This window comes from Lissotriton helveticus, chromosome 9 (genome assembly GCF_964261635.1).
Source record: "Lissotriton helveticus chromosome 9, aLisHel1.1, whole genome shotgun sequence".
NCBI lineage: Eukaryota > Metazoa > Chordata > Amphibia > Caudata > Salamandridae > Lissotriton > Lissotriton helveticus.
Genome location: NC_136070.1, coordinates 485,309,642 through 485,335,049, shown reverse-complemented (window position 1 = coordinate 485,335,049; position 25,408 = coordinate 485,309,642). Strand labels below are relative to the sequence as shown.

At 45.1% G+C, this 25,408-nt stretch overlaps 1 protein-coding gene across 1 annotated transcript in view; it reads left to right on the top strand.

The window, feature by feature from the left end:
- SYNE2 (spectrin repeat containing nuclear envelope protein 2) overlaps positions 1–25,408 on the top strand; it is a 1,843,566-nt gene that overhangs the window by 1,290,991 nt on the left and 527,167 nt on the right. The window contains exons 101-103 of the mRNA XM_078660317.1: positions 12,895–13,020; positions 13,927–14,042; positions 20,029–20,167. Coding sequence (XP_078516443.1) covers positions 12,895–13,020; positions 13,927–14,042; positions 20,029–20,167 — 381 coding nt within the window. The remainder of the gene's footprint in view (positions 1–12,894; positions 13,021–13,926; positions 14,043–20,028; positions 20,168–25,408) is intronic.

Sequence of the window (25,408 nt, the reverse complement as noted above, 5' to 3'; positions counted from 1 at the left end):
GCCATATGTGGAGAGTGGGGGGGGCGGAGCGAGGGAGGAGCAGCTGGGAGGCGGGAGCGGGGCGGCGAATGGGAAGGCAGAGAGAGGGAAGGGGGCGGGGCCGCCGGGGGGCAGCGGCGGGGAGCGGTCGGGAAACGCGACCGGGGCTGGGCGGGAAAAAGGTACAGAGCAAATAACTACGAGCAGGGGGCAATGCGGAGGGAGAAACAAAGACAATACAACGGGCGAGAAATGAAGAGAATACAGCGGGGAACAAAGCAGATGAAGCAGACACAAGCGCTAGCAGTTACCACAGCGCAGCGGAGGAACTACCGCTACAGCAGTCCAGGTGCACGGCTGCGGGCAGCGGCTGCACTCGGCAGGAACGGGGGCAGCCTGGGCTCACTCGCAGAGAGTGTGCGCGGTGCGTGGGGTGACCGGTGTATACACATAGAGCTACTTTTAGACAGAGAGAGTTACTTACACATAGAGTAATTCACTAAAAAAGGTATTTACACAGAGTTACATACATACAGAGCTACACAAACACAGAGGCACACAGACACACACATACAGCTACACATCCACATACTCACAGAGCTCCATACAGAGACACACACACAGCGCAACACATACACATATATACAGAGCCACACATACACAGAGCTACAATTTTATACACACACAGATCTATACACACACAGAGAGCTAGTTACTTACAGATTTACATACACAGAGTCACACACACTGAGCTACACATACACAGACATTGCGACCTACACATAGAGACACCTACACAAAAATATAAGTACACAGGGCTACACACTCAGAGGCACACACACAGAGCCAGAGCTATACACACACATAGAGAGCTATACACACACATACAGAGCTAGACACTTACAGATCTACCCACACAGAGCTATTTACATACATAGCCACTTATACAGTTATTTACATATAGCTACCCACACACACAGATCTACTTATATAGAGCTACCTTTAGACAGATGGAGCCACTTACACATAGAGCCACTTACTAAAAAATGTATTTACACAGTTACATATACATACAGAGCATCTACATACACAGAGTCACGCACACTGAGCTACACATACACAGATAGAGCTACCTACACATAGAGACACCTACACAAAAATATATGTACACAGAGCCACACACTCAGAGGCACAAACACAGAGCCACACTTATACACACACAGAGCTATACACACACATACAGAGCTAGACACTTACAGATCTACACACCCAGAGCGATTTACATACATAGCCACCTATACAGTTATTTACATATAGTTACCCACACACATAGAGCTACTTACATAGAGCTACTTTTAGACAGATGGAGCCAGTTACATATAGAGCCACTTACTAAAAAATTTATTTACACAGAGTTACATATACATACAGAGTTACTTACATAGAGGTACGTTTCGACAGACAGAGTGACTTACAGATAGAGTAAATTACTAAAAAAGGTATTCACACTGAGTTACATACATACAGAGCTACACACACACAGAGGTACACAGACACATACACAGTCACACATACTCATACTTATAGAGCTACATACCGTTACACACAAACACAGCGCAACACATACACATTTATACAGAGCTACACACGCACAGAGCTACAGCTTTACACACACACAGAGCTATATACACACATACAGAGCTTCTCACATACAGATCTACATACACAGAGCCACACATACTGAGCTACACACACACAGAGCCACCTACACATAGAGACACCTACACAAAAAGCAATGTACACAGAGCCACACACGCACAGAGGCACACACACAGAGCTACACTTATATACATACATAGCTATACACACACCTACAGAGCTAGATACATACAGATCTACACACAGAGCTACTCACATACATAGCCACTTATACAGTTATTTACATAAAGCTACCTATACACACATAGCTACTTACATAGAGCTACTTTTAGACAGATGGATGCATTTACACATAGTCACTTACAAAAAAATGTATTTACACAGTTCCATATACATACAGAGCTACACAAACACAGAGGGACACACATATTATATACACAGCCATACATACACATACTCACCTAGCTACACACAGTTAAAAAAAAAATACAGCAGAAACAAAAACATTATTACATTAGCATTACACAAAAGTTTGTCTTACCTGTACAACTTGCCGGAAGATATCGCTAACTGACGTTTACGTGAAAAACGTGCCCCACCCTGTCGTATTCAAATAAGGTACTCCCCATAATAAAATTATAAGCATGTCTGAAGCTTGCTCACTAGTACCAGGAATACCTGTGACGTGACCAATAATGACAGGCATGGCGGATAGGAGTACACAGTGACAGCCATTGCAAAAAATGCAGCCAATAGTTAGATATGTATTGTAGTAACATAAACGGCAGATATTAATGCAACACTAATAGTATGTCAGTATGCCGAGTGGTGAAAGACTACAAACTGTGCCCATGGTCACAGAAATGTGCCCATTAATGTTAGGCATGACGGACAGGTATAATAGGACTGCAAGGGAGTGACAGTCACGACAAGACATTGCACATGGAAGGGAAAAGCATGGCAGAAATGTAGCCAAGGAGTACAAACATATGTGCAACAGTTACAGAAATACGTGCATGGGCTCTGCAGCACACAGCAGGTTAGCACCCGGCTCTGCTCCAAGTTTCTATCGTAGAAACACGTACTAGGGGCTGCAGGAGCTACTAGGTGCCCAAAGGGGAGAGAGATTGTTTCCCTTACCTACCTGGGCTGCCTCTTCCTGCACAGTCCCGCGCCGCCTCAGCATGGACGCACGGGCTGCCTGGGAGTCATGAACTGCCCGCTCTGCAGCTCACTACATCTGGCGAGCATCTGTCCATCCACCCCCTTTGAAATCTGATAAAGCTGTTTAACTGGGCTGACTCTCAGTTGGCATACGGCAGCGGGAGCAGGCATTAGGATACTGTAATGTCCTGTACCTACTCTTTTGGTTAAGAGAGAGAGTAACCGTTTAGGTGTAACAGTCACTGGTACGAAGTATAGGGGGAGGAGGAGGCACAGCACCGATCTGCCCATGCACAGACTCTGTTTAGAAGTCAGAGACGTTTATGTTTGAGGCGCACAGACTTTTTTTTTATTACAGAGAACATTAGAATGTTGGCTCTAACACTTAAGGAATAACGGTATATTTAATTAACACTGACGTCACACACACTCACTGACTTACCCGCTCCCGGCGCCCTTCTCCCGCGGTCACAGCAGCAGCTCCAGCCGCCGGCGGCCTCGGCCACCTCGGGGGATCACATGGGGATTAAGAGACATTAAACATAGGCTGATAGGGGCAGGGATGCCAACACAGACCCAGGGACAGAACGAGACACACCAGGAGGAAGAGACACAGGGAGAATAGATACGGAGATGAAGGGGTATTAAACATAGAAAGGCAGATAACATTAAGCAGATAGGGACAGAGACACGCAAAATCAGGAACACTGTGACAGACAGAACTCGGCTGTCTCCCCGGTGTATAAATCACCGCAGCTCGCTCCGCGTCCACGCACATTTCACGCTCAAATGGAAGCCGTGTAAAATGTTATTAATTTCGACTTGAAGCACACTGCAGCCCCCCGTGCCTTGTCGCCCCTATTAGGGGCTCGTGTTTTATCAAATCTCTAATTAATCTCGCAGACATCGCCAACTTCTCCGCTGGGGGAGGCCCGGCCACAAAGCTCCCTTGAAACCCCCTTTTAATAGCCCAAATTAACTGCGGGAAATTTGCATGTCAAATGGAGAGAGGGAACCGCAGATAAAACGGAGCGCTTTAAAAGCCCCCCTCCCTGCCCCCCTGAAGCAAGCACTTGATTTGATAACTGTCCATTTAATGCCGAGGAGACGGGGGGCTCTCCCCAGGGCCGGGGGGCTGCCGGGCACGGCCTGGCTCCGACGCCAGGGCTCCGAAGCCAGGGCTCGGCTCTGAAAGGGGCCAGGGACGGACGCGCCGAGTGTCCCTTTGTGCCGGGCCACTGCTGCATCTGATTCCGGGGGAAAAGGGATCAAAATGGTGAATAATTAGAGGTATGGGAACACGTTTGGGGCAGGGATCTCTCTTAGGCAAGGCAGCCTCGAAGAAGGAAAAAAACACACAAGGCGCTGTTAAATTGAGCAGAAGGCAACAAGGCTGGTGAATTGTGCACTTTCAAACAGGGGCAAATGCCATCAGCTGAAAGCTTCTGTTAACATGCACCGTAGCACTGGGTAAATAGTACCAGCTACAGGTTCTGGTGACTTGCACTATAACACAGAGCTTCTGGTGACATACGCACGGTAGCACCGGGGCAAATCGCAAGGCAGCCTCGAAGAAGGAAAAAAAAAACACACAAGGCGCTGTTAAATTGAGCAGAAGGCAATGAGCAGAAGGCAACAAGGCTTACCTCATGTCCTCGGTAGACGGAGCAGCAAAATGGCGGCTGCAAGCTTCCAAAATTTTCGGATTCGGGGGCGTGCTTTGCTGTTCTGAGTGACGGATGACGTCACCATCGAAAGAACAGCAAAACTTACGCCCACGAATCCGAAAGAGACAGGGCTTGTTTGGAGTGACTCCCTTCTCCTCCAATGGCTGGCCTCCGTTTAGGAAGCCAGCCAATGGAAGAGAATGGAGGAGAGAGGCGGGTTCAAGCCCCCTTACTCAAAGTCATAAAATCTCCGACTTCCAGCTGGCAAGCCAGCCGTCGGTCCGAGACCTAAAAACCAAGCTGATCTACCTAATAGCTCAGGGTTTATTAGAGATCTATGCCTCTTTGAATGCTGCCATTAAGGGAGTTGTGATTTTGTTCACTAGAAATTTGCCATGCGACTTACTTAAAGTCCATAGAGATCCAGGTGTAGGTTAGGTATGTGTGCAGATTAAGGTGGTGAATCAATTGATCAATGTGGTGAATTACTATGGCCCAATCAATATAAGATACCTTGTACGATATGGTAAAAGGGGAATCTGGTATGTTTATAATAGAAGGCAATTTAACATTGTTCCTGAAATTGTTCCTGATATTGCACTCGACACTTCTTGCCCCAATAGAGCACAGAATAAACCAAGATCAGTCAAGTCTGTGTGCCGCATGATACGTGACTCTGCCTTGATAGATCCTTGGTTTAGGAACCTCTCTAAAGATTGGCTCTATACATATTGTTCAAAAAAATGTAATTCCTCTTCAGGTATAGATTTCTTTTAATCTTTAACTTGTTTTGCAGAATTCAATCGTTTTTCGGATCATTTGGTAATAATGTTGAACTTAATAGTGCCGGATCAGGGGCAAGAAAAACGAAGAGAGATCTTTGATAAATCCCTCTTAGCTAATGAGCAACAGGTTAATCAAATGCGACAAGCTTTGAGGTTGTTCCTAGAGCAGAATTTGGATACAGCTATTGATTTTTCCATTTGAGGGGATTTGAAAGCATTTTTTAGGGGCGAATTGATAGCCTCTCTGATAGGGCAAACACAGGTGGAGAGGAATCAAATTCAGCAATTACAAACAAGCTTTAATCAGGCAGCAGTAGACTATGTAGTTGCCCCTAAGAATCAAGCTAAGTACGCTGCGGCTCAGGCAGGAAATAAGTTAAAGAATAATTTCCGGTCTAAAGAGATACTAAACCATAACAGAATTTTACAACAAAAGTACGAAGAAAATGAACATATTGTAAAACACTTAGCCTGGTCAGTTAAGTGTAGGTCAAATGCAAATTGTATTAAACAGATTCAAGCTCTTAACTCTGACAGGATTATAACACAGTCACAAGGGATAGCAGAGGTATTTCTTTGTTACTATACAAATATATATTCTGATTCATATGATTCACCTTCTCAAGCAATAAGGAGTTGGTTAGAAGAGCTTACTGTACCGACTTTTTTGTGGGAGCAAGAGGAAGCATTTCTTAACCCAATTACTCTAGAAGAGGTAACGCTGATAGTCAACGTAACCCCGAATGCGAAAGATTTCATTAACGAATGGATCCCCGCTGAAATATATAACGTATTCTCTCCTCAGCTTAATCAATTCCTTGTTAGATTATTCAATACCATGTTGTTAGGAGGTGAAATTCCAACTTTTTTCACTGAAGAAGTTGTCATTAGCTTTTTGAAAAAGGGCAAGCCTGAGCAGTATGTAAACTCCTATCGCCCGTTTAGCCTTTTGAATGATGATTATAAATTGTTTACAAAGATTTTAGCAATGCGTCTAGCCCAGTGTCGGATTGGTAACGTGGGCATTTGGGCAATGCCCGAAGGGCCGGTGTCCGAATCCTGCTGTGGGCTGCTTTTTTGAGCAGTCTGAGGGGCTATTTGGGAGCTGTCTCTAATGTTTGAACAGCCAGCGGCCCAGTGGGTGTCTGAGTGGCCTTTCTATAGGCAGATGGGCGCTCATTACCTCCGTTTATCAGAGGTATCACTCCCTTTGTCTCGCGGGCCAGCCCATTAATGTGTGCACATACTGAGCGGGGGCAGGGGGCCAGAGTGGAAGTGGCCTCACTTGTTTCACCAGTGTAAACTAACGCGTTACCCCCTCCTAAAGTTTTTTTATAAGATTACACTAGTAATTTCAGGAGTGATTATGCAAATGTGGGCCGATTTTTTTTTTTTTGCGTGCCTGGGCCGATTTTCAATCCCAATCCAACCCTGGACTCTAGCCCTGGTATTTCCCACAATTATTCATAGGAATCAAAATGGCTTTATTTTGGGTAGACAGATGGCAGATATTGCACACTATCTAGTTCAGGTGATAGATTACTTTTCAGTACAGAACAGTAAGGCGGCCGTTGTAATGCTGGATGCAGAGAAAGCATTTGATCGCGTTCAGTGGAATGTTTCGTTTACAATTTTAGATAAATTTGCTTTCCCAGCAGCATTCATATCAGTTGTCAAAAATGTAGGGGAGCAGAGGTGTGTATAATTATAAGTGGCAGAACAGCAGGAAATATCCTATAAGCTACTGGACACGCCATGGAGGCTCTCTTTTGCCGATTTTGTTTTCACCGTTTATTGAGCCACTTGCCCGTGCTATCCGGCAGGACTCCAGTATTAAAGGTCCAGTACCTGAGGCATCTAAATTAAAATTGTTTGCAGACGATATGGTTCTTTATCTAGCTGCGGATAAAACGAATGTATTAAAAGCAGTTGAAAAAATAGTAGAGTTTTTTAAATATATTCCTCCTTATCGAATATTTAGGTTTTGCTTTGAGTTACACGCGAGTAATATAAAAATATTGTTTTTAATTTCTGGCATTAACAAAAAGACTCAGTAATACCCTCGCTTAAACATAGTCCTCCTCTACAGTTTGTACCTCCGCTGTGACACAACACAAACAGAATTGTGAAAGGGCTCCTATTTTATACAATATAAACATTCCATGGTTGTGTTATAGACCTCTCTCTTACCACATTTTGTCTGATAAGTGTTTGGCAAACAGAGGTGTCCCCTTTTGTTAACGGCCCTCTTCAGTGTATTCATTTGCACTCTGTTCTTGCACTATTGGTGAATATGCCCCTTAAAGTGGACTGTCTCTCAAGTGTCCACGTTGTAAATGTTCTGTCATCAGGTGTGTATCGGTGTTTAGCATACCTGTCGGTGGAAGGTCAAAGAGAAACCACCGAAGAACAGTAAGCATCAAGTATTAGCTGAAAACCACAGAAATCCAACAGGATTCGCCAGTATCTCTTCTTTGCCGTTTGGAGCTACCCAATCTGCCACTCTACAAAATAGGGAGTAAATAATTAACATAAAAATGAAAATTACATCTACATTAACATATGGTAAGTGAAGGCCATTTTGCAGAAGTGGATTATGCATAACATCCCACATAGGGGAGAGGTGTGGTGCAGCGGCCTGCGCTGTTGACCCCGGGGGGCCTAAGTCGCTGTTTGATCCCCGGCAGCAGCTCAGCTCAGCACCATGTGACTCTGGGCAATATTGCCTTAATCTCACAAGCGCCTTGACACCCTCAAGGGGTGATATGTCTGTGCCTTACAAATAGGAATTATTATTTATTGCTCCCGCCACCCAGTGGGATAGCGCAAAATGACGGGCGCCTCCTTGAGAAGAGGCCCCCCCCGAGTCTCCTATATCTCACAGCTATTTCTCTGAGCTTGTTGCATTACAGAGAGACACATTCATTTTTCAGGCATGGGGACATTAAGCGATTTGCCCAGAATCACAGGATGCTGGAGTCTTCCGCCAGGATTGGAATCTGGTTCTCTTGCTTCAAGGCGGGCCGCGTTCACCTTTACGCCACATCCAGCGAAGTCCTTGGGTGTTGTGTGTTGATACACAATGGAGGCTATGGCGCGTTTTGTTTTAATACCGACGAATAATGTGCGAGAACACCCCAAATGGGAGCAAATTACAGCAATGTGTTTGGGTTGAGATCTTAAAGTCTGTCTGCTAATGAAGCAAGGCGCATAGTGCCCACACTCCCAGCGCTTACTCCCCTCTGCGCCCCATAAACTCACATACCAAGGAAACCATGAGACAAATTAGTGGGAAAGCAGTGGTGCAGGTTTATTTTGCACAACAAGTGGAAATAAGGTGGGTCATCTTACGGGCGATCCAATACGGCAGCCCCTCGCTGTCCCGCATGCCTAATGAGCCATTCTTGCACGGCGAGTCGATGCTCTGACGGTGCAGTCCCTTATCACTTTCTTTCGTTCACTCCCGCCCCCCCTGTCAGGGCGGAGCGATGAGGCACACCCCCGGTCGGTTCAGGCACCCCGACCGCCCGAAGGACTAACGGGGCGCCGACGCTGTTCGCTGGAACCCCCTCGGCTCCAGGTTCTTGGCTCAGGCACCCCTACTGTGCCAGGCAGAGGTATTGACTGTGTCCTTCTGCCGCAGAGGTACCCCTACTGTCCATCTGCTTCCAGATCGCCCTGTGACTCCGCCTGCAACACAAAATTAGACCGTTAACAGTTCCAAACATGCCTGCCTGCCGCTCTGCCGCTGGGTCTGGGTCAGGGAGGGAACAGCGCAGAGCAGCCCGGAAAGCGACGGCAGGAAAGGCCGAGCCTCGCTGCCGCGCTGGATTTAAACCCTTCAGGGGCCGCCCCTCGCACCTGGTGTCCCGCGCCCATAGGACAAGCATGGAAGGGGGCGGACCAGAGCTGGCGTGCGCGCGGAATGTGGGACTAAGATGCTGTCTTCGCTTAGCTCCCCTTCGCGTCGCGCGGCCAGCGGCAGAAAGTGTGTAGCGAGAGATTCAAGACATACACTGTTGTGTTGTAAAATTGTTTCCAGAAGTGTGTATGCTCCTAGCAATTCCGAATTCACGAATAGCTGTGCGTCGTGTCAATATTATCCCCAGTTGTTTATCCAGGCCTGCAAAAATAGTAATTAATCCGTGTTGGCACGAGCATGCTTGTAGCATGTACACATCGCTTTCATGTGCACCGCCTCTGTCTTTTATGCAAGCCCTTTAATGGGAGTCTTATTTTAAAATCACTGTGTTGTGTCTGATAATGTTTACTCAGACGGTCCCGCCTAGAGACAGCTGCCAAAGTAGCACCAGTGAACAAAAGTAAGCCAGTCATAATGAAAGAGATATCGTCGTCTGAAGTCCTGCTTCTAGGCGCTACGTGCTGTGCCGGTATCTGAAAGGAATGTGCGCCTCCCGATTTCCCCCTCACAGAGACGTTCATGAAAACTGAAACCAAGGGTAAAGCTGGGTGCTCTCCGTAAAAAACAGACCTGAATATTGAATGCTGCTTCTGTGCAGTACTGTACATCATTTTAAACAAACCGTGCAGTGCCTGCTCATAAAACCTGTTGAACTTCTTGTCCCTGTTGATGGAAAAGTAAACTTCCTTTCGGTATTTGTTTGAACTTAACGTACAGCGAGCGACACCTAGCCTGAAAGGCGTCCGCCCATTTTGCAGTCATAGCCAAACGGGGGAGTAGACAATACAACAATTAATTCAAAAATAAAAAAAATCTCCTTCCAGCTCCTTCCACAAATTTAAAAAGTTGACGTGAAATAATTAAACAGGGATACTTTTCTGAGTAGATGAAATGTGAATGCCTTCTAGAACAATGAAAGGGCCAGAGGTAATAACATATGGTGTGTTTGTAAAGCGCACGATCACCCAGTAGGCCTCTTGGCGCTGAATAACAGACGTTTATTGTTACCCAACACAATGGTACTCATTCTATCGACCTTAAAAGGTTGAAAGACTGAGTGGACCCGCCAGTATCAGAACCTGGGACCATGAGATCGAGCACAGCCTCCTACCGTGGGCGCATTAGCCCACTGAGCCACCAGACCAGCTCTCTGGCGGAGAGAGGGCCTTCCACCACACTGGTTAGTATTAGCTACAGCCTTTTCTGTAAAACCTTTATTATTGTCGATGTTAATGTATTGTCCAGAGAAACGGATTTCGTATTCAAGTTATTTTTGTTTTTTGAAAGTCAAGAAGTTTAAAATTCAGGCAGCCACTTAAAACCAATGTTAGAAAAGTTACATGAAGCCGATATAAGCCAGTCTAAGTGATGGATATGGGCTATCCATAGTCTGAAAACAAATTGAAATGAAAGTTTTTGCCCGAAAAGTTTGATCGATCATTGTGAAGTCATTACTAGAGTCCTGGGACAGAGCTCCCTGGTGCTGTGGTTGGCCAGGGCTTTGGGGTGCAGTAGCACTCTGAAAAGGTGAATTAAAGTTGAAACAACTCGATGTAGAGAGGGAATTATAAATACAAAGTGTAATGGTCCCACAGGGGAAATTAATTTAGGGAAACACCTATAAAGCAGTCTTGACTTGGTTATTGCCCTTCCAACTTATTTTCATTGCATTTGGTCTCAGTGACTTTCATTAAAAGAATGCCTCTTCATTCATAAAAAGGTCATAAAGCAAGCACATGTGTATATTGAATTATTGATTAGTTCCAGAGCGGTGACGGGGTACTCCACTTATTACCTCCCAGTGTAGAGGGGATTAGTCAGAAAGCAGTATGGATGTTATCATTCAGTGTGGTTTATTCTCCACTTAATGATTTACATCTCTTCATCCATTGGTCTGTTGAAGTGTCATTCACATTTTGCTTCTGCCCACAAAACATTGAGCATGGGGCAGTGGGTATAGCCTACTTAAACCACTGGTTAACTTCACTTTGAGTGACTGCATTTTGCTCTTTCACAAGGAGCACATCTGCACACAAGCTTGTTCTCTCCAGTGTTTGTTTTTACTGTATAATTACTTTACTGTTGCCTTTGTGTTTAGAGCCTCATGTGATAGGATGATTCCTATATGAACACACGGTGCATTCATCTTTATCAGATTCACTCTCCTGCCAGTGTTGTTGTCAATTCCTTTTGGAGTGTTTTGCCTTTCTAATTGCTGCTTTTTCACAGCATACCAGATTGAGTCCATTCGGAAGTGTTCTACATTAAGTTATATTCTGTTTTTTCCCGGCTGATGTGTCATAATTACAGTCAGCTTGTGTACTCAATGATTAGGTTCAGGCATTTGCATGAGTATCCTAGTGCGAATAGGCCAGACTGATTCTAAGAATTTGGCTAGTGAGAAAACAACACAAGACCCCGTGTCTGACCTGCAAATATGCAAAGCTTGTTTATAATCCTTATTCCAAGATGTCTGCACAAGGGAACAATCCAGAAAAAGTGTAGGCGATCATCTGTCGCTTGTGCTGCTCCACATACCTAGTAGGTAGTACTACCCTCTGCGTAGGATCTCCATTTGCTGGTGAAGGATATACGGGCAAGGTACCCAACCTGAATTTCAGCTACAGAGATCTAGTAAATGGTGGGTCATTTTCGTCCAAGAAAGTTCCAAACCTTGGCTCAGTTTTTTGGTACAATAAAAAATCAGCACGACTGCCATTGGTGATGGTTTCCAATTCCTTCCTCTGTTCATTTGTCCAGAACACCGCTTTGATCCCCTTTAGAGAGGAATGCCAAAGGTCAGGGGCCCCCTGTGCAGTGAGTGATTTCTTGATGTAGTTTAGCCACGACAAAGTAGACACTCTTTAGGATTAGCAGGATATCCTTAAATCCACTCTAAAACATTCCATCTCTGGGACCAACCATAACCTCAGACAGTATAAAATTGATTTTAGTCTCACTATGGCATCGATTGGACGAAAATTTAGATCCACTCTATAAAAAACCCGGGGTGCACCTTGTGGGAGTCTAAGTGCTGTTCTCAAAAACTTATTTTCGACAATACCTAGTGGATTTACATTGTTATAGTCCCATATTCTAGCTAGAAAGACGTATGCCCAGATAATCAAAGTCTGAGACTCTCTAGATTAACACCCCCTAGTCTGACTATTCCTCAGAATTGTCTATGTAGGTGGATATCCATAAATTTAGTTTTGTCAGCATTTATTGCTAGCCCATTTGTGGTGCAGAATAGGTTGAATTTTTCTAGCAATAGTTCCAGGCCTTCAGGGGTTTTTGATTCAGATGTGACAGGCATGTGCAGGCAGATACTTTGAGCAAACTTCGAGGGTTGCTCTTAATGAAGAATGTGGTTAGAGCATGAGTGGTGTGATGGTGGTTGGTAGTTGGAGCTCTGAAAACTCTGTAATAGAGAAAATAAAGTCCGGACAGTGCTGTGATTTGTTGGGGTCATTTTTGTTGCATATATTTGCTCGGGAATTTGAAAAAGCATTCCTTGGCCATGACGTTTCTCAAGGAAAGGAATAGCGAATAACATCTATGCAACGCCTATGATAAACCGGTTCTCATCATTGCCACACGCTGTGGTCAGTCGTATCTGCAGATGTATACATTATTATCACTGATGCTCGTATTTATACTTTTTGTACTGTTGGTCCGCAAGTAAAAGCTAATTTAATGGTGTGTTTTATTTTAACAGAATATTAGCTCTGCTCATTTAGCACAAATTTCCAAACCTTCGCATCCAGAAGACACTAACGTAACAGAGCCTGTTTCCACTATTGGAGTGACAATCTGCAGGCAAGACAGCTCACAACAACAAAAGGTGATTTCCACTTGTTCTTCTACTTACTTTCTGCTTGTGTAGCCGTACGGACTATCCTACAGAGAATTTCAATGTAGAATCCCTTTGTGCAGTGTACCATATTACAGTGTCAGCTAGTGCAGTGCAGTGCAGTGAAAGTCGGTTGCCCATCCTGTTGAAAACAGCGGTTTATACAACAATCTAAATATGTGCACAAGTAGCATAAAACAAAGGGTAATTTGAAGAAATTCAAGGCCCAATCAATATGAACATGCATACTAATTGTGAAAAACCTTTACAATTATATTTGGGTTAATTTAATGTAAAAAGCCTTTTTAAAAATACTTATAGCATGGCTTTAATGGTAAATTGTGCTGGAACAAGCTTTGTCGAAATTTGCGAACATTTTGTAATGTTTGTGAACAGGTATTTGCAATCTCTCAGAAATCCCCTCTAAGACTTTGGCAGCTGGGAATTTGAATGGCAGTGGGCTTTATGTTGGCTAATACATCCCCACTGCGAGGTTCCGCACAGTAACTATTGATGAAAAAGCTCTCCCCATATTGCTTAGGCATCCTTCAGCTGAACTGCATGTGGGCACAAGGTTCACAACCAAATAACTTCAAACAGTTACTAAACCATTCCATTGAACTCTCACTTTTCCATATCCTCCCTAATGTGTCTTCTTCATGGGCCTCAGGGTTTTTCTGTACCCCGGTGACTTCACGGGTTTTATATTAGAAATAAACAAGCCCCCCTTCCTAGGCTATCTGAATACATGGTGTATTCTATTGAGCTAAACATTGAGGTGGCAAAGGCTGATAGTAAAGCAATAACTGAGATAGAGGTTACCCCCATACCAATGTGGGAAGGTCAGTGCTACCACCATGGGTTTACAATAATGGTCATTTATTTGATTCTTGACAGGACTTGCAATCTGAGCTGCACAAGCAGAAAGAATTTACAAAATACATAGCCATGCATGGTGAAAAAACGAGGTCTCTCTCACACAGTGAAGATGCAAACCAGGACACCAGCTTAAGGTTTGTTATGTCATGTGGAGAGAATGTGTGTTAGTTCTGAAAGATGTATTGTGTACCGATGTGCCATACATAGTATTATGAAATCCAACTATTCCATTATGTGTTAGGTTCAGAGCAACACTCATGGTTAAATTGTACAACATATACATTTGATATGTTCTCCAGTTTTTGCTCATGTCAAAATAATTAGTAGGCTGACATTTTGGATCAGACAATGCAAATAACCCACATTGACGCAGAAGGACACAGAACTCAAAAACAATTAAAACAACAAGTAAATTAATAGAAACACACGGCTTAAGGTTTCCAGTCCGCAGGTTTATGTGTCAGTTCACCCTACACAAAGGTACTCGTGGTCGTTTTTACATTTATGCTTAAGTGCAACATTGGTCACTTCTGGGGGTGCGGGAACCTAATGACTCTGTGCTGTTGACGTCATACAGTTCGACACCAAAACAAACAAAATGGGGAGGCTGATGAAAAACTTAAAGAGTTCCTTGTAACAATGTTTGCACACACATATAACCTCATGCCACGCTGAATGTATCGTTCTCAAGTCCTGTTTGGTCACCACCAGCCTTTTAGTCTGCGTGCCCAAGTTGAGACATTAGGATCCACTTTTGGGTATCCTACTCATAGGAATGCATTCATAAAATGTAAATCTTCCTAATGCTATAAGGCACTGTAGTACCAACTAGAACCAAATAATGATTTTTCAGTGGCCTTTCGAATTTAGTTATTCACCCTCAAAACCCAAATCGATAAGCTGACTTTGGGTATTGTCTTCGTTTGTTTTCGACTGTAGCCAGTAATTAAACAAGCATTTACAATGCAATGGTTTCGCCTTTTGAAAAGTTTGAGCTATTGGCATTGTAAATGACCAAATTTGTATTTATGTGTTGGTTTTGAAAACAGATACATAAATGGCATTGTCATTTACAATGCCAATAGTTTAATCTCTGGCAAATGCCACACAAAAACACACAGACCCACACACACACACAGACCCACACACACAAACAGAGCCCCACACACACACACACAGAGCCCCACACACACACAGAGCCACACACACAGAGCCACACACACAGACCCACACACACACAGAGCCACACACACAGAGAGAGCCACACACAGAGCCACACACACACCCAGAGCCACACACACACACCTAGAGCCACACACACACACACACACACCCAGAGCCACACACACCCACCCAGAGTCACACACACCCACCCAGAGCCACACACACACACCCAGAGCCACACACACACACCCAAAGCCACACACACACTCAGGAGAGCAAGCACAGCGAGGGGGCAGGGAAGCAAGCAATTCCAAATCGGAAACAACCTGGTCAAACTCGCTTCCTACATATGTACAGGTCTGTCCATATTTAGCTTACATGGAGTACAGCCAACAGACACCAACCACGTGTGGCAGAGAATGAAGGCGGGAATGTGGTAGCATAACATGCTCTTGGCATTGCTGTTGGGAGGGGGAGGGGAAATGCGAGACACGGCCTCCAAGACAGGATGTGGCATAACGGCTAGAGCGGTCGCTTTTGAAGCTGGGGAACAGAGTTTGAGTCTCGGCGGGAGGGTTAAGATCCTGTGAAACTGGGCAAATCACTTAATCTCTCCATGCATAAAAAAAAAGAATCTGTGTGTGTGTCCACTGCAACTGGCTCATTATGTAAAGCGCTCCGATTCCATCAAGCCGAGTTTGCGTTATATTAAAGTGAAGAAAAAACACAGGAGACTGAGTTCAAACACATGCACTTGTATTGAGTGTGGGGGCAAAAGGACGGCCGTATGTGCTAGCATAACATGCTCTTGGCATTGTTGTGGTGAGGGGGAGGGGAAATGCGAGACACAGCGCCAAGACAGGATGTGGCATAACGGCTAGAGCGGTCGCTTTTGAAGCTGGGGAACAGAGTTTGAGTCTCGGCGGGAGGGTCAAGATCCTGTGAATCTGGGCAAATCACTTTATCTCTCCATGCATAAAAAAAAATTAATCTGTCTGTGTGCACTGCAACTGGCTCATCGTGTAAAGCGCTCCGATACCATCAAGCCGAGTTTGCATTATATTAAAGTGAAGAAAAAACACAGGAGACTGAGTTCAAACACATGCACTTGTATGGAGTGTGGGGGCAAAAGGACGGCCGTATGTGCTAGCATAACATGCTCTTGGCATTGCTGTGGGGAGGGGGAGGGGAAATGTGAGACACGGCCGCCAAGACAGGATGTGGCATAACGGCTAGAGCGGTCGCTTTTGAAGCTGGGGAACAGAGTTTGAGTCTCGGCGGGAGGGTCAAGATCCTGTGAATCTGGGCAAATCACTTAATCTCTCCATGCATAAAAAAACAGTGTTGTCAGGCACCGATCCAGCGTAGGGCTTCTGGCCCAGCACTTCATTCTTCTGCCAATTAGGCACTGGACACCACACTCTTGGGAATACTAGCACCTAGAAGCAAAGCAATGTCTTCGCGCTGAATTGGCGCCAGCTTGAGGTCCACGGAATCCTCAACTCACCTGCTACCTCCCCGCTCACTTGTCCTCTTGCCTCTAATAATTCACTTATTTCAACAATAAACACCGCCGACCTTTTCCCAGATGTAAACACGCATTGCAACAGGTGCTTGCTTCCCTGTGTATTCCCGGCCACACCCAGTGCGTTACTTTACATCAGGCCTGGTTTGTCACACAATATTCCTGCTTGGACAGTTTAGTCGATTCCATTACAAAAATAGGTTATATTACAATTCAGGTCACCTGACACCGTAATGTTACCGAGGAGGCACAATGACGTGCCTGGGTTTTTAACAAGCTTATGCATTCAGGGAGTTATAGTACAGATTTGTGCAAGCACTTCTTTGCATAAGGACAAAGTCGAGGGAGTTGTAGTCAGCCCTCTGTGACATGGGGTCACATGATAACCGTAACAACAACCCCAGCATGCGAAGGCCTCCTGGGCGGAAGGCCGGACTGGTGCCCGATTTCGCAAGGCCCTGTGCCCGGGGGATATTGTTGCCATATATGGATGTGGTCTGTCGGGTAGACTGCTGACTGTTGGTGCTGGAAACCAGGGTTCGAGCCTCGCGGTTGCGTCCACATCCTGTGATTCTGGGCAAATCACTTAATCTTCCCGTGCCTGAATGTAGATACGGTAGTCATGTAAAGCGCTCCAATACCTTTGTGTCGAGTTTGCGCTATATAAATATGCACAAAAAACCCCACGGCCATTTATTGTTTTAAGATCCCAAAAAGGTTAATAAACAAAATCGCATGCGTTCATTCTGCCTTTGTTTACTTTATTTATTCGTCAGAGATCGTTGACGTGGCTCTAGAACATATTTAAACGTGTTTTCTATTTATTTTTGCTGTTTGAAATATGTATAGATAAGACCTAAATATATCGGCTTTGGGTGATTTTGCTTATTTTTGTACCGGCCGTGACATTAAAGTACCGCTGAAGTCGGTAGAAACCCGGTCAGGTCACCTGGGCCTCAGGTGGCAACCCTACGAGGGAGCTGGGAGGTACAATTGAGCGCCTGCCTAAGTTGACCAGAAATATGCTGAAACACGTGTCCCTCCATTGTACACACCCTTCTGTCCATGAAATGCAGGGTCGAGTCCGAGAATCTAGAGCTTTTATGACGTCGAATGGCCTAATTGAGTAGCTTACCGCTTATGTGCTTTTTTGTTGCATTGTGGGACTTGAGGTCTTTTCCACGGTACAAACGCAGTTCAACAAACCAGAGTATGTAAAATAAGACAGGATATAAGGTATTACCAGCGGCGGGGTTGTTTTTAAGAGCTCTGTATAGTTCCGTGAGAGTGAGGTGGTCGTACCTCAGTGAGGTGTAGCACATATATTTTTGCGTGGGTTAGTTTGAGACACCCTGCCATACCTCAGATGCGCGCAATGGAGGGCTTACATACCTCAGTGAGGTACACTGTCATGTTTGCTTGTACTGAAGAGCTGCTCTGTGATGTTCCTTAAAGTGAGACACACACTTATGTTTTTTCGGTGTCTCATATCTCACTTTAAAGCCCGTGTGTTTTGGCCGGGGTTGCAGCACAGCGCCCATGGGTGAAGACAAAATAGTGCATCCCTCACATAAGAACATGGGGGGGGCACTATAAATTCGACATGCCTTGAAGTCCATCCTCCATCCCACGGAGGCAAAGACGGAAACGGAAAACAGACAGAAAACTAAGACGACAGCCACGAGCCATGGACAACAATACACGGAGACACCAGACCTAGAAAAAACAAGCTCTGGCCCGGGACGCAGGGGTCAGCGGCACCGCTGGGCCCTCCGACGGCCACACTCTGTCCAGTCGTTTGTTTGCTTTAGCTTAACTCATACCGTCGGAAACATGTCTCCGTGGTTCGCAGGGACAGTGGCCGGGGGGCAGTGGCGTGGGAGGTTGCAGCATAGCGCGGGCGGCACACGGACAGCGGGAGGGGGGGCGGGAACGGGCAAACGGACAGCGGGAGGGGGGGCGGGAACGGGCAAACAGACAGCGGGAGGGGGGGCGGGAACGGGCACAAGAAGGCAAGAAAAATAAAACGGCACTCACCTGGACATCTTCCGGCGGCAAATGATCAAAACATGGCGTCCCCAAAAAAATATATATAACATCCGCCAACCGCCGCATGACGCACGAAAATGGGCGGGATGAGTAAAAATCGCCGGAACGCCCACGAATCTGCTCCGGCAATGACGGACAGATCGTTCTTCCAATGGCTAGCCTCCATTTATGGAGCTAGCCAATGGAAGAGAAGGCGGGAGAAAGTGCACATACTGTGAAACATAAAATTTCGCCTGCGCGAAAGGCTTCTTGCGCAGCTTTCGACAGGCGAAACCTAAAAAACACTACTAACTGTGTATTCAGATGGCTGTCTTAAGTCTTTTTTTTATGTCAAAAAGAATTAAAATACAATCTTCGTGGTTCCTCGTCCTTTTCCAGTGCTACATGTTTTGATGTGCCCACGGTGTCCAAAAAATCCTCCCACTTTTTCCAGTACAATATATGTTGTACATCTGCTTAAAAATGTTTGCAGATCTTTACATATTGACAGGACATTATATTTGGTACATCTACTTAAAAAAGTTTGCAGATCTTTAAATATGTTGTGTGCCTAGATGGGTGAAAGCTATGAAACCCCCTTTTCCATAATTGTTCACTGACACATGGCACTTTTACAGCTTTCATAATCTCCTTGTGTCATTGTCAAAATGCCACAACCACATCTGCCCCTTGTCATTCAGGCTATTGTGTATCTCTTCTATGTTCTATACCTCATTGGCCATAGAAGACGTGGTGGTCATATCGTCTGTGGCACAGACGCTTGAAGAGTTTTGAGCGACATTGTGGAATGGGCCATCCTGCGGCCCTAAAATGAGACTCCACAAAGGCGGAGAATGATCAAGGTATTGGTCAACAATAAGCCTTCCCAGAGATGACTTGGTCTTCTCTCACTTAGGTTGATTTGGGTAAACATCGTGTTGTTTATAACACTGGATCTTATAAGCTAAGAAAAAAGATGTCAACCTAGACATGAAGTTAGTAATTTAATCCTGGTTTCAGAAGCTGCTTATTTGTGTAAGAACAGGTTGTCTCAAATGTCACGATTTCTCTCATTTTGAATTTTAGGGTGCGAAATACATTTTGTGCCAGAAATGGCATGTTATTTGAACCATCGGCATGGAACTGTACCACTTTATTTCTAAATACGTTGAGTGAAGTGCTGCATGAAGACGGTGAATGCAGCTGCCTGGCAATCTTTTTAAATAGTTTGGAATTTGTTTTCTGCCAGCAATGCTTAAGGTTTCATAGTCCGTCTTTTCATAAATGTCATTTAAAATGGCTGTTCAGTTTATTCTTTTAAAAAGGTTTCTCTGTGTTATCATGAAACTGCATTTCTGTCTCCCTGGCAGTCTAATCATTCAGTTGTATATGTTTTGCTGCAGTACTGAGGGGCCTCCTCTCCCGAAGTTCCCCAGAGTTCAACATCCAACCTCACGGGACCATGCCAGGTACAAATGGCAATTTTTGCAGAAAGAGATTGAAAGCAAGTTAAAGCCTCCCTCATCTGATGCTGAACCTGAGGTAAGTGTATCATTTGACTAAAGAGGCTTGCATGTATATGTGAATATTTATATCGAGTTATCTGAGGAGCAAATCAACACTGTACAGTAATGGGTAGTTGGGAGACAATTCAAGATTATGTTCGTCAAGTTCAGTTTACTTAGTTCGTGTCATTGTAATGGTCTATGGAGCTGTAGGCAAGATATATTTTGGGCCCCCTTTTTGGAACAACTTTTAATTTATGGCCCCGCATTCAAAAACCCTGTGATGCCAGAAATTATTGAATTATATGTTGAACCTTCAGAAACAAGGGCTTGCAAAAACAGCTGCCTGATGTCTGCCAGCCAAATAGTTCCAACAGAAAGCTAAAGCAAAACAAAAACATGATAAAGCCATTTCTTTTTCAGCTAGCATTTAGATTTTTTCACTTGCTACTAAGGGGCCTGTTATGATTTCGGGCGGAATCACTTCCGCCAGACACCGACTCGGTCATGTGACCGAATGACACCTCGTTGGCGGTCCCGACCGACTGATTTTAATGCAACCGAACACCGTTTGTTGCATGGTCCATTTCCTCAATGGGAGCTCGTGTTACAGCCGTAAACTGGCCATAACACAAGCTCCCATTGAGGAAAGGGAGGTGCAGTTCAACCCTGCACGCCTGCCACAAGGTGCAGGGATCAACAGGGGTGCCCCCCTCGGCCTCCAACCGGAGGCCGTACACCAAAGGGGGCCCTGCTGGGGTCCCCAAACACACTTCCTGACATGGTTTCCATGTCAGACAGGCTGGCATGGAAAACTTGTCAGAAACCGTGCATTATAATATCAAGGACAGACCAGCTTACGTTTGGCAGACGGGCTCTCCGAGCCCGTCAGAAGCCAGCCGGAATGACCGGCCAGTTTACTTTCCAACTTCCTCCACCATAATGAGGCGGTCGGAAAGTAAATCGATTGGCCCATTACGATGCGGCCCTAAATGTGGCCCTAAATGCTCCAACCACAGCATTATGTAGAATTCTGTGTCTAACCAGTTTGTAACTGTCACTGTAGGAAAACATGCTAAGCGTAACTTGTTAGATATTTAGTGACTAAGATATAGGCACACATCGTTTGAAATTGTGGCTTTAGTTGCTGAATATTTGAAATTAGAAATATATCCCTCGTTACTACAGGCGTTTTTGCTGCAAAAGAGAAAATCTAAAGCGCTGCTCTGAGAATTTTCACCTTTCCATAGGATGGAATTGAATAACTTTCTCCTAAATTCTCTTACTTGCCTGGTTCATCTTGTCCTCTTTAGATGTGCGCACTTCTCTTGTTAGACAGTTACTTGTGACCCTGATGAGTGAGAGAAATGGGAAGAGAGAGGATAGAGTAGATGGCAGATAAATATATAGAATTTTATAGCTAGAGACTTGACGTCGAAAGAGAAGATAGAGATGATGTGGAACGATATGTAAGCTAAGGAGAGGTGTAAATTAAATAGAGAAAGAGGAGGTAACCACAAGAAAAGAGAGGTAGGAAGAGGAAGATGTAGGTAGAGACAGACATAGAGTAGTAGGCACCTTTTTACAATGCCGTAGAAAGGTGGAGAGAAATAGAGATAGGGAGAAGGAAATGTGGAGAAGTAGAGGAGTACAGCACTCCAAGGGGTGAGAGCGAGAGGTAATGTTGAAAAAGATATGAATTACACAGAGGTTACTGCAGCGAGAGGTAGGGATAGATAGACAAACTTTTAGGAAAACAGAAATGCAAGGTAGAGAGAGAGAGCAAAATGAAAAGATTTAGAAAAATAACTGGCCGGATAATGTTTGAGAGTAGTGGGGAAGAGGAAAGTAGAGATGGGGTAAAAGGTAGAATGAAAAAACTTGTCTAAAGCGAAAAGAGAAAATTGAGAGACATACCTGAATTAGAGAAAGAGAGGTGAGGTCTGCACAGAAATAGAGAGTTGTGAGAGGAAGATATGGTGTGATATAGAGATCTCTAAAGAAAGAGGTTTAGAGAGATAGGTTAGGTGGGGGAGTGAGTTGAAAAGAAGGAGGTCCAGAGGTTGTATGTGTTTCTGTATGAGAGGAACAGAGAGAGAGAGGAGATGATGAAAGAAATAAAGAGTAGAGCTAGAGAAATAGAGGCAGCTAGAAAGGAGTAAGATATTGAGAGAGATGAAGGAAGATGAATAAGTAGAACAAGAGAAAACGGAGGTGAAGATGTGTGGTAGTGTACCAATGGCGAGGAAAATTGAGAGGGTAGGTACTAAGAACGAGAGCGGCGAGATAGCGAGGAGTGAGGTAGTGTGGGAAACATTAGCTTGAGAAACAAATGAGATAGAGTGAAGGGGGAGTGCTGAGGTAGAGAGAGCATTAAAGAGGCTAAGAGAGGAGGTTGTGTGAGAAGTGAAATAGATGGATATAAAAATTACACAGATGTCGGAAGGAAAATGAGCAGTAAAGTATAGAGGGTTAAAGTAGAGAGAGGAGATAACGATTGATTGATATAGATGTATGGTAAAGAGAGGTGTTTAAAGAGAGAGGAGTGAGAAGTATAGAAAGATGAAATCGAGTGCCGTATATTGGATATGTTGAATGTTAGGATAGACAAAGGTGAGGTAGAGAGAGCTGAGATACCGAGAGTGGTCGAAGGTACATTAATAAGTAGAGATAGAGAGAATGGGCACATTTATTATTTATTAGTGCAACGCAGCAACCACATTTGCTGCTTTGTCTTATGCAAATTCGAGAAAGCAATGCAGAGCTGAATTTATACAAAATGGGCTGATGTTGCCCACTACCCCTGTGATGGCGCACAAACAGACTGCCAAACGCCACGCACAACCTTTGCACTTTTGGTGCCGAATTGTGTGTGCGGACTGTCTAGTACAGGATTTCTGCTGGAAGCATACTCTAGTACAAAATCCCATGCCCAGACAAATTCTTAAACGTTTCATATAATGGATGTGTGCTGAAGAGTGCAGCACACATGGATTATGTGTAATGCTTGGAGTGATAAAATCATTTCTCCTTGCTGCGCTTGCTTCAAGGAGGTTTCATTTTTCGACGCCAAGCCCAGTCTAGCTAACTTAGTAGATCAGGTTTAGCATCAAAAACTATGGGTGCTTCCGCTAATCCACCCAAGTAACACCGAAGTAATGCCCCCTTAATCAAAAGTGCAAAAAACACAGTTGATGGACAGAATGTAGAACAATGTCATACATTCACCCCAGTACAGAGATCTGGGCCTAAATCCATCGTTTTTTGCACTCCACACCACCCTGGGTTAGACACTGGCTATATGCAAATCAGCTCTGACCCTGTGCCTCATAGGAACAGTCCAGTCCGAACTACCAAGCCATGTCTTTCCCAGACCGGAATCAAGCATCCAAGGACCGGTTTCTGGCTATCAGCCTTCATCAGCCTGGATAGCTTGACTCCAGTGGTGTGGAGAGCCTGGGACTCACGTCTGAGCATACCCAGCCCACTTGGGGTGAAAATTGCAAAAAACACAGTTGATGGACAGAATGTAGAACAATGTCATACATTCACCCCAGTACAGAGATCTGGGCCTAAATCCATCGTTTTTTTGCACTCCACACCACCCTGGGTTAGACCCTGGCTATATGCAAATCAGCTCTGACCCTGTGCCTCATGGGAACAGTCCAGTCCGAACTACCAAGCCATGTCTTTCCCAGACCGGAATCAAGCATCCAAGGACCGGTTTCTGGCTATCAGCCTTCATCAGCCTGGATAGCTTGACTCCAGTGGTGTGGAGAGCCTGGGACTCACGTCTGAGCATACCCAGCCCACTTGGGGTGAAAATTGCAAAAAACACAGTTGATGGACAGAATGTAGAACAATGTCATACATTCACCCCAGTACAGAGATCTGGGCCTAAATCCATCGTTTTTTTGCACTCCACACCACCCTGGGTTAGACACGGGCTATATGCAAATCAGCTCTGACCCTGTGCCTCATGGGAACAGTCCAGTCGGAACTACCAAGCCATGTCTTTCCCAGACCGGAATCAAGCATCCAAGGACCGGTTTCTGGCTATCAGCCTTCATCAGCCTGGATAGCTTGACTCCAGTGGTGTGGAGAGCCTGGGACTCACGTCTGAGCATACCCAGCCCACTTGGGGTGAAAATTGCAAAAAACACAGTTGATGGACAGAATGTAGAACAATGTCATACATTCACCCCAGTACAGAGATCTGGGCCTAAATCCATCGTTTTTTTGCACTCCACACCACCCTGGGTTAGACACTGGCTATATGCAAATCAGCTCTGAACCTGTGCCTCATGGGAACAGTCCAATCCGAACTACCAAGCCATGTCTTTCCCAGATCGGAATCAAGCATCCAAGGACCGGTTTCTGGCTATCAGACTTCATCAGCCTGTATAGCTTGACTCCAGTGGTGTGGAGAGCCTGGGACTCACGTCTGAGCATACCCAGCCCACTTGGGGTGAAAATTGCAAAAAACACAGTTGATGGACAGAATGTAGAACAATGTCATACATTCACCCTAGTACAGAGATCAGGGCCTAAATCCATCGTTTTTTTGCACTCCACACCACCCTGGGTTAGACACTGGCTATATGCAAATCAGCTCTGACCCTGTGCCTCATGGGAACAGTCCAGTCCGAACTACCAAGCCATGTCTTTCCCAGACCGGATTCAAGCATCCAAGGACCGGTTTCTGGCTATCAGCCTTCATCAACCTGGATAGCTTGACTCCAGTGGTGTGGAGAGCCTGGGACTCACGTCTGAGCATACCCAGCCCACTTGGGGTGAAAATTGCAAAAAACACAGTTGATGGACAGAATGTAGAACAATGTCATACATTCACCCCAGTACAGAGATCTGGGCCTAAATCCATCGTTTTTTTGCACTCCACACCACCCTGGGTTAGACACTGGCTATATGCAAATCAGCTCTGACCCTGTGCCTCATGGGAACAGTCCAGTCCGAACTACCAAGCCATGTCTTTCCCAGACCGGAATCAAGCATCCAAGGACCGGTTTCTGGCTATCAGCCTTCATCAGCCTGGATAGCTTGACTCCAGTGGTGTGGAGAGCCTGGGACTCACGTCTGAGCATACCCAGCCCACTTGCGGTGAAAATTGCAAAAAACACAGTTGATGGACAGAATGTAGAACAATGTCATACATTCACCCCAGTACAGAGATCTGGGCCTAAATCCATTGTTTTTTTGCACTCCACACCACCCTGGGTTAGACACTGGCTATATGCAAATCAGCTCTGACCCTGTGCCT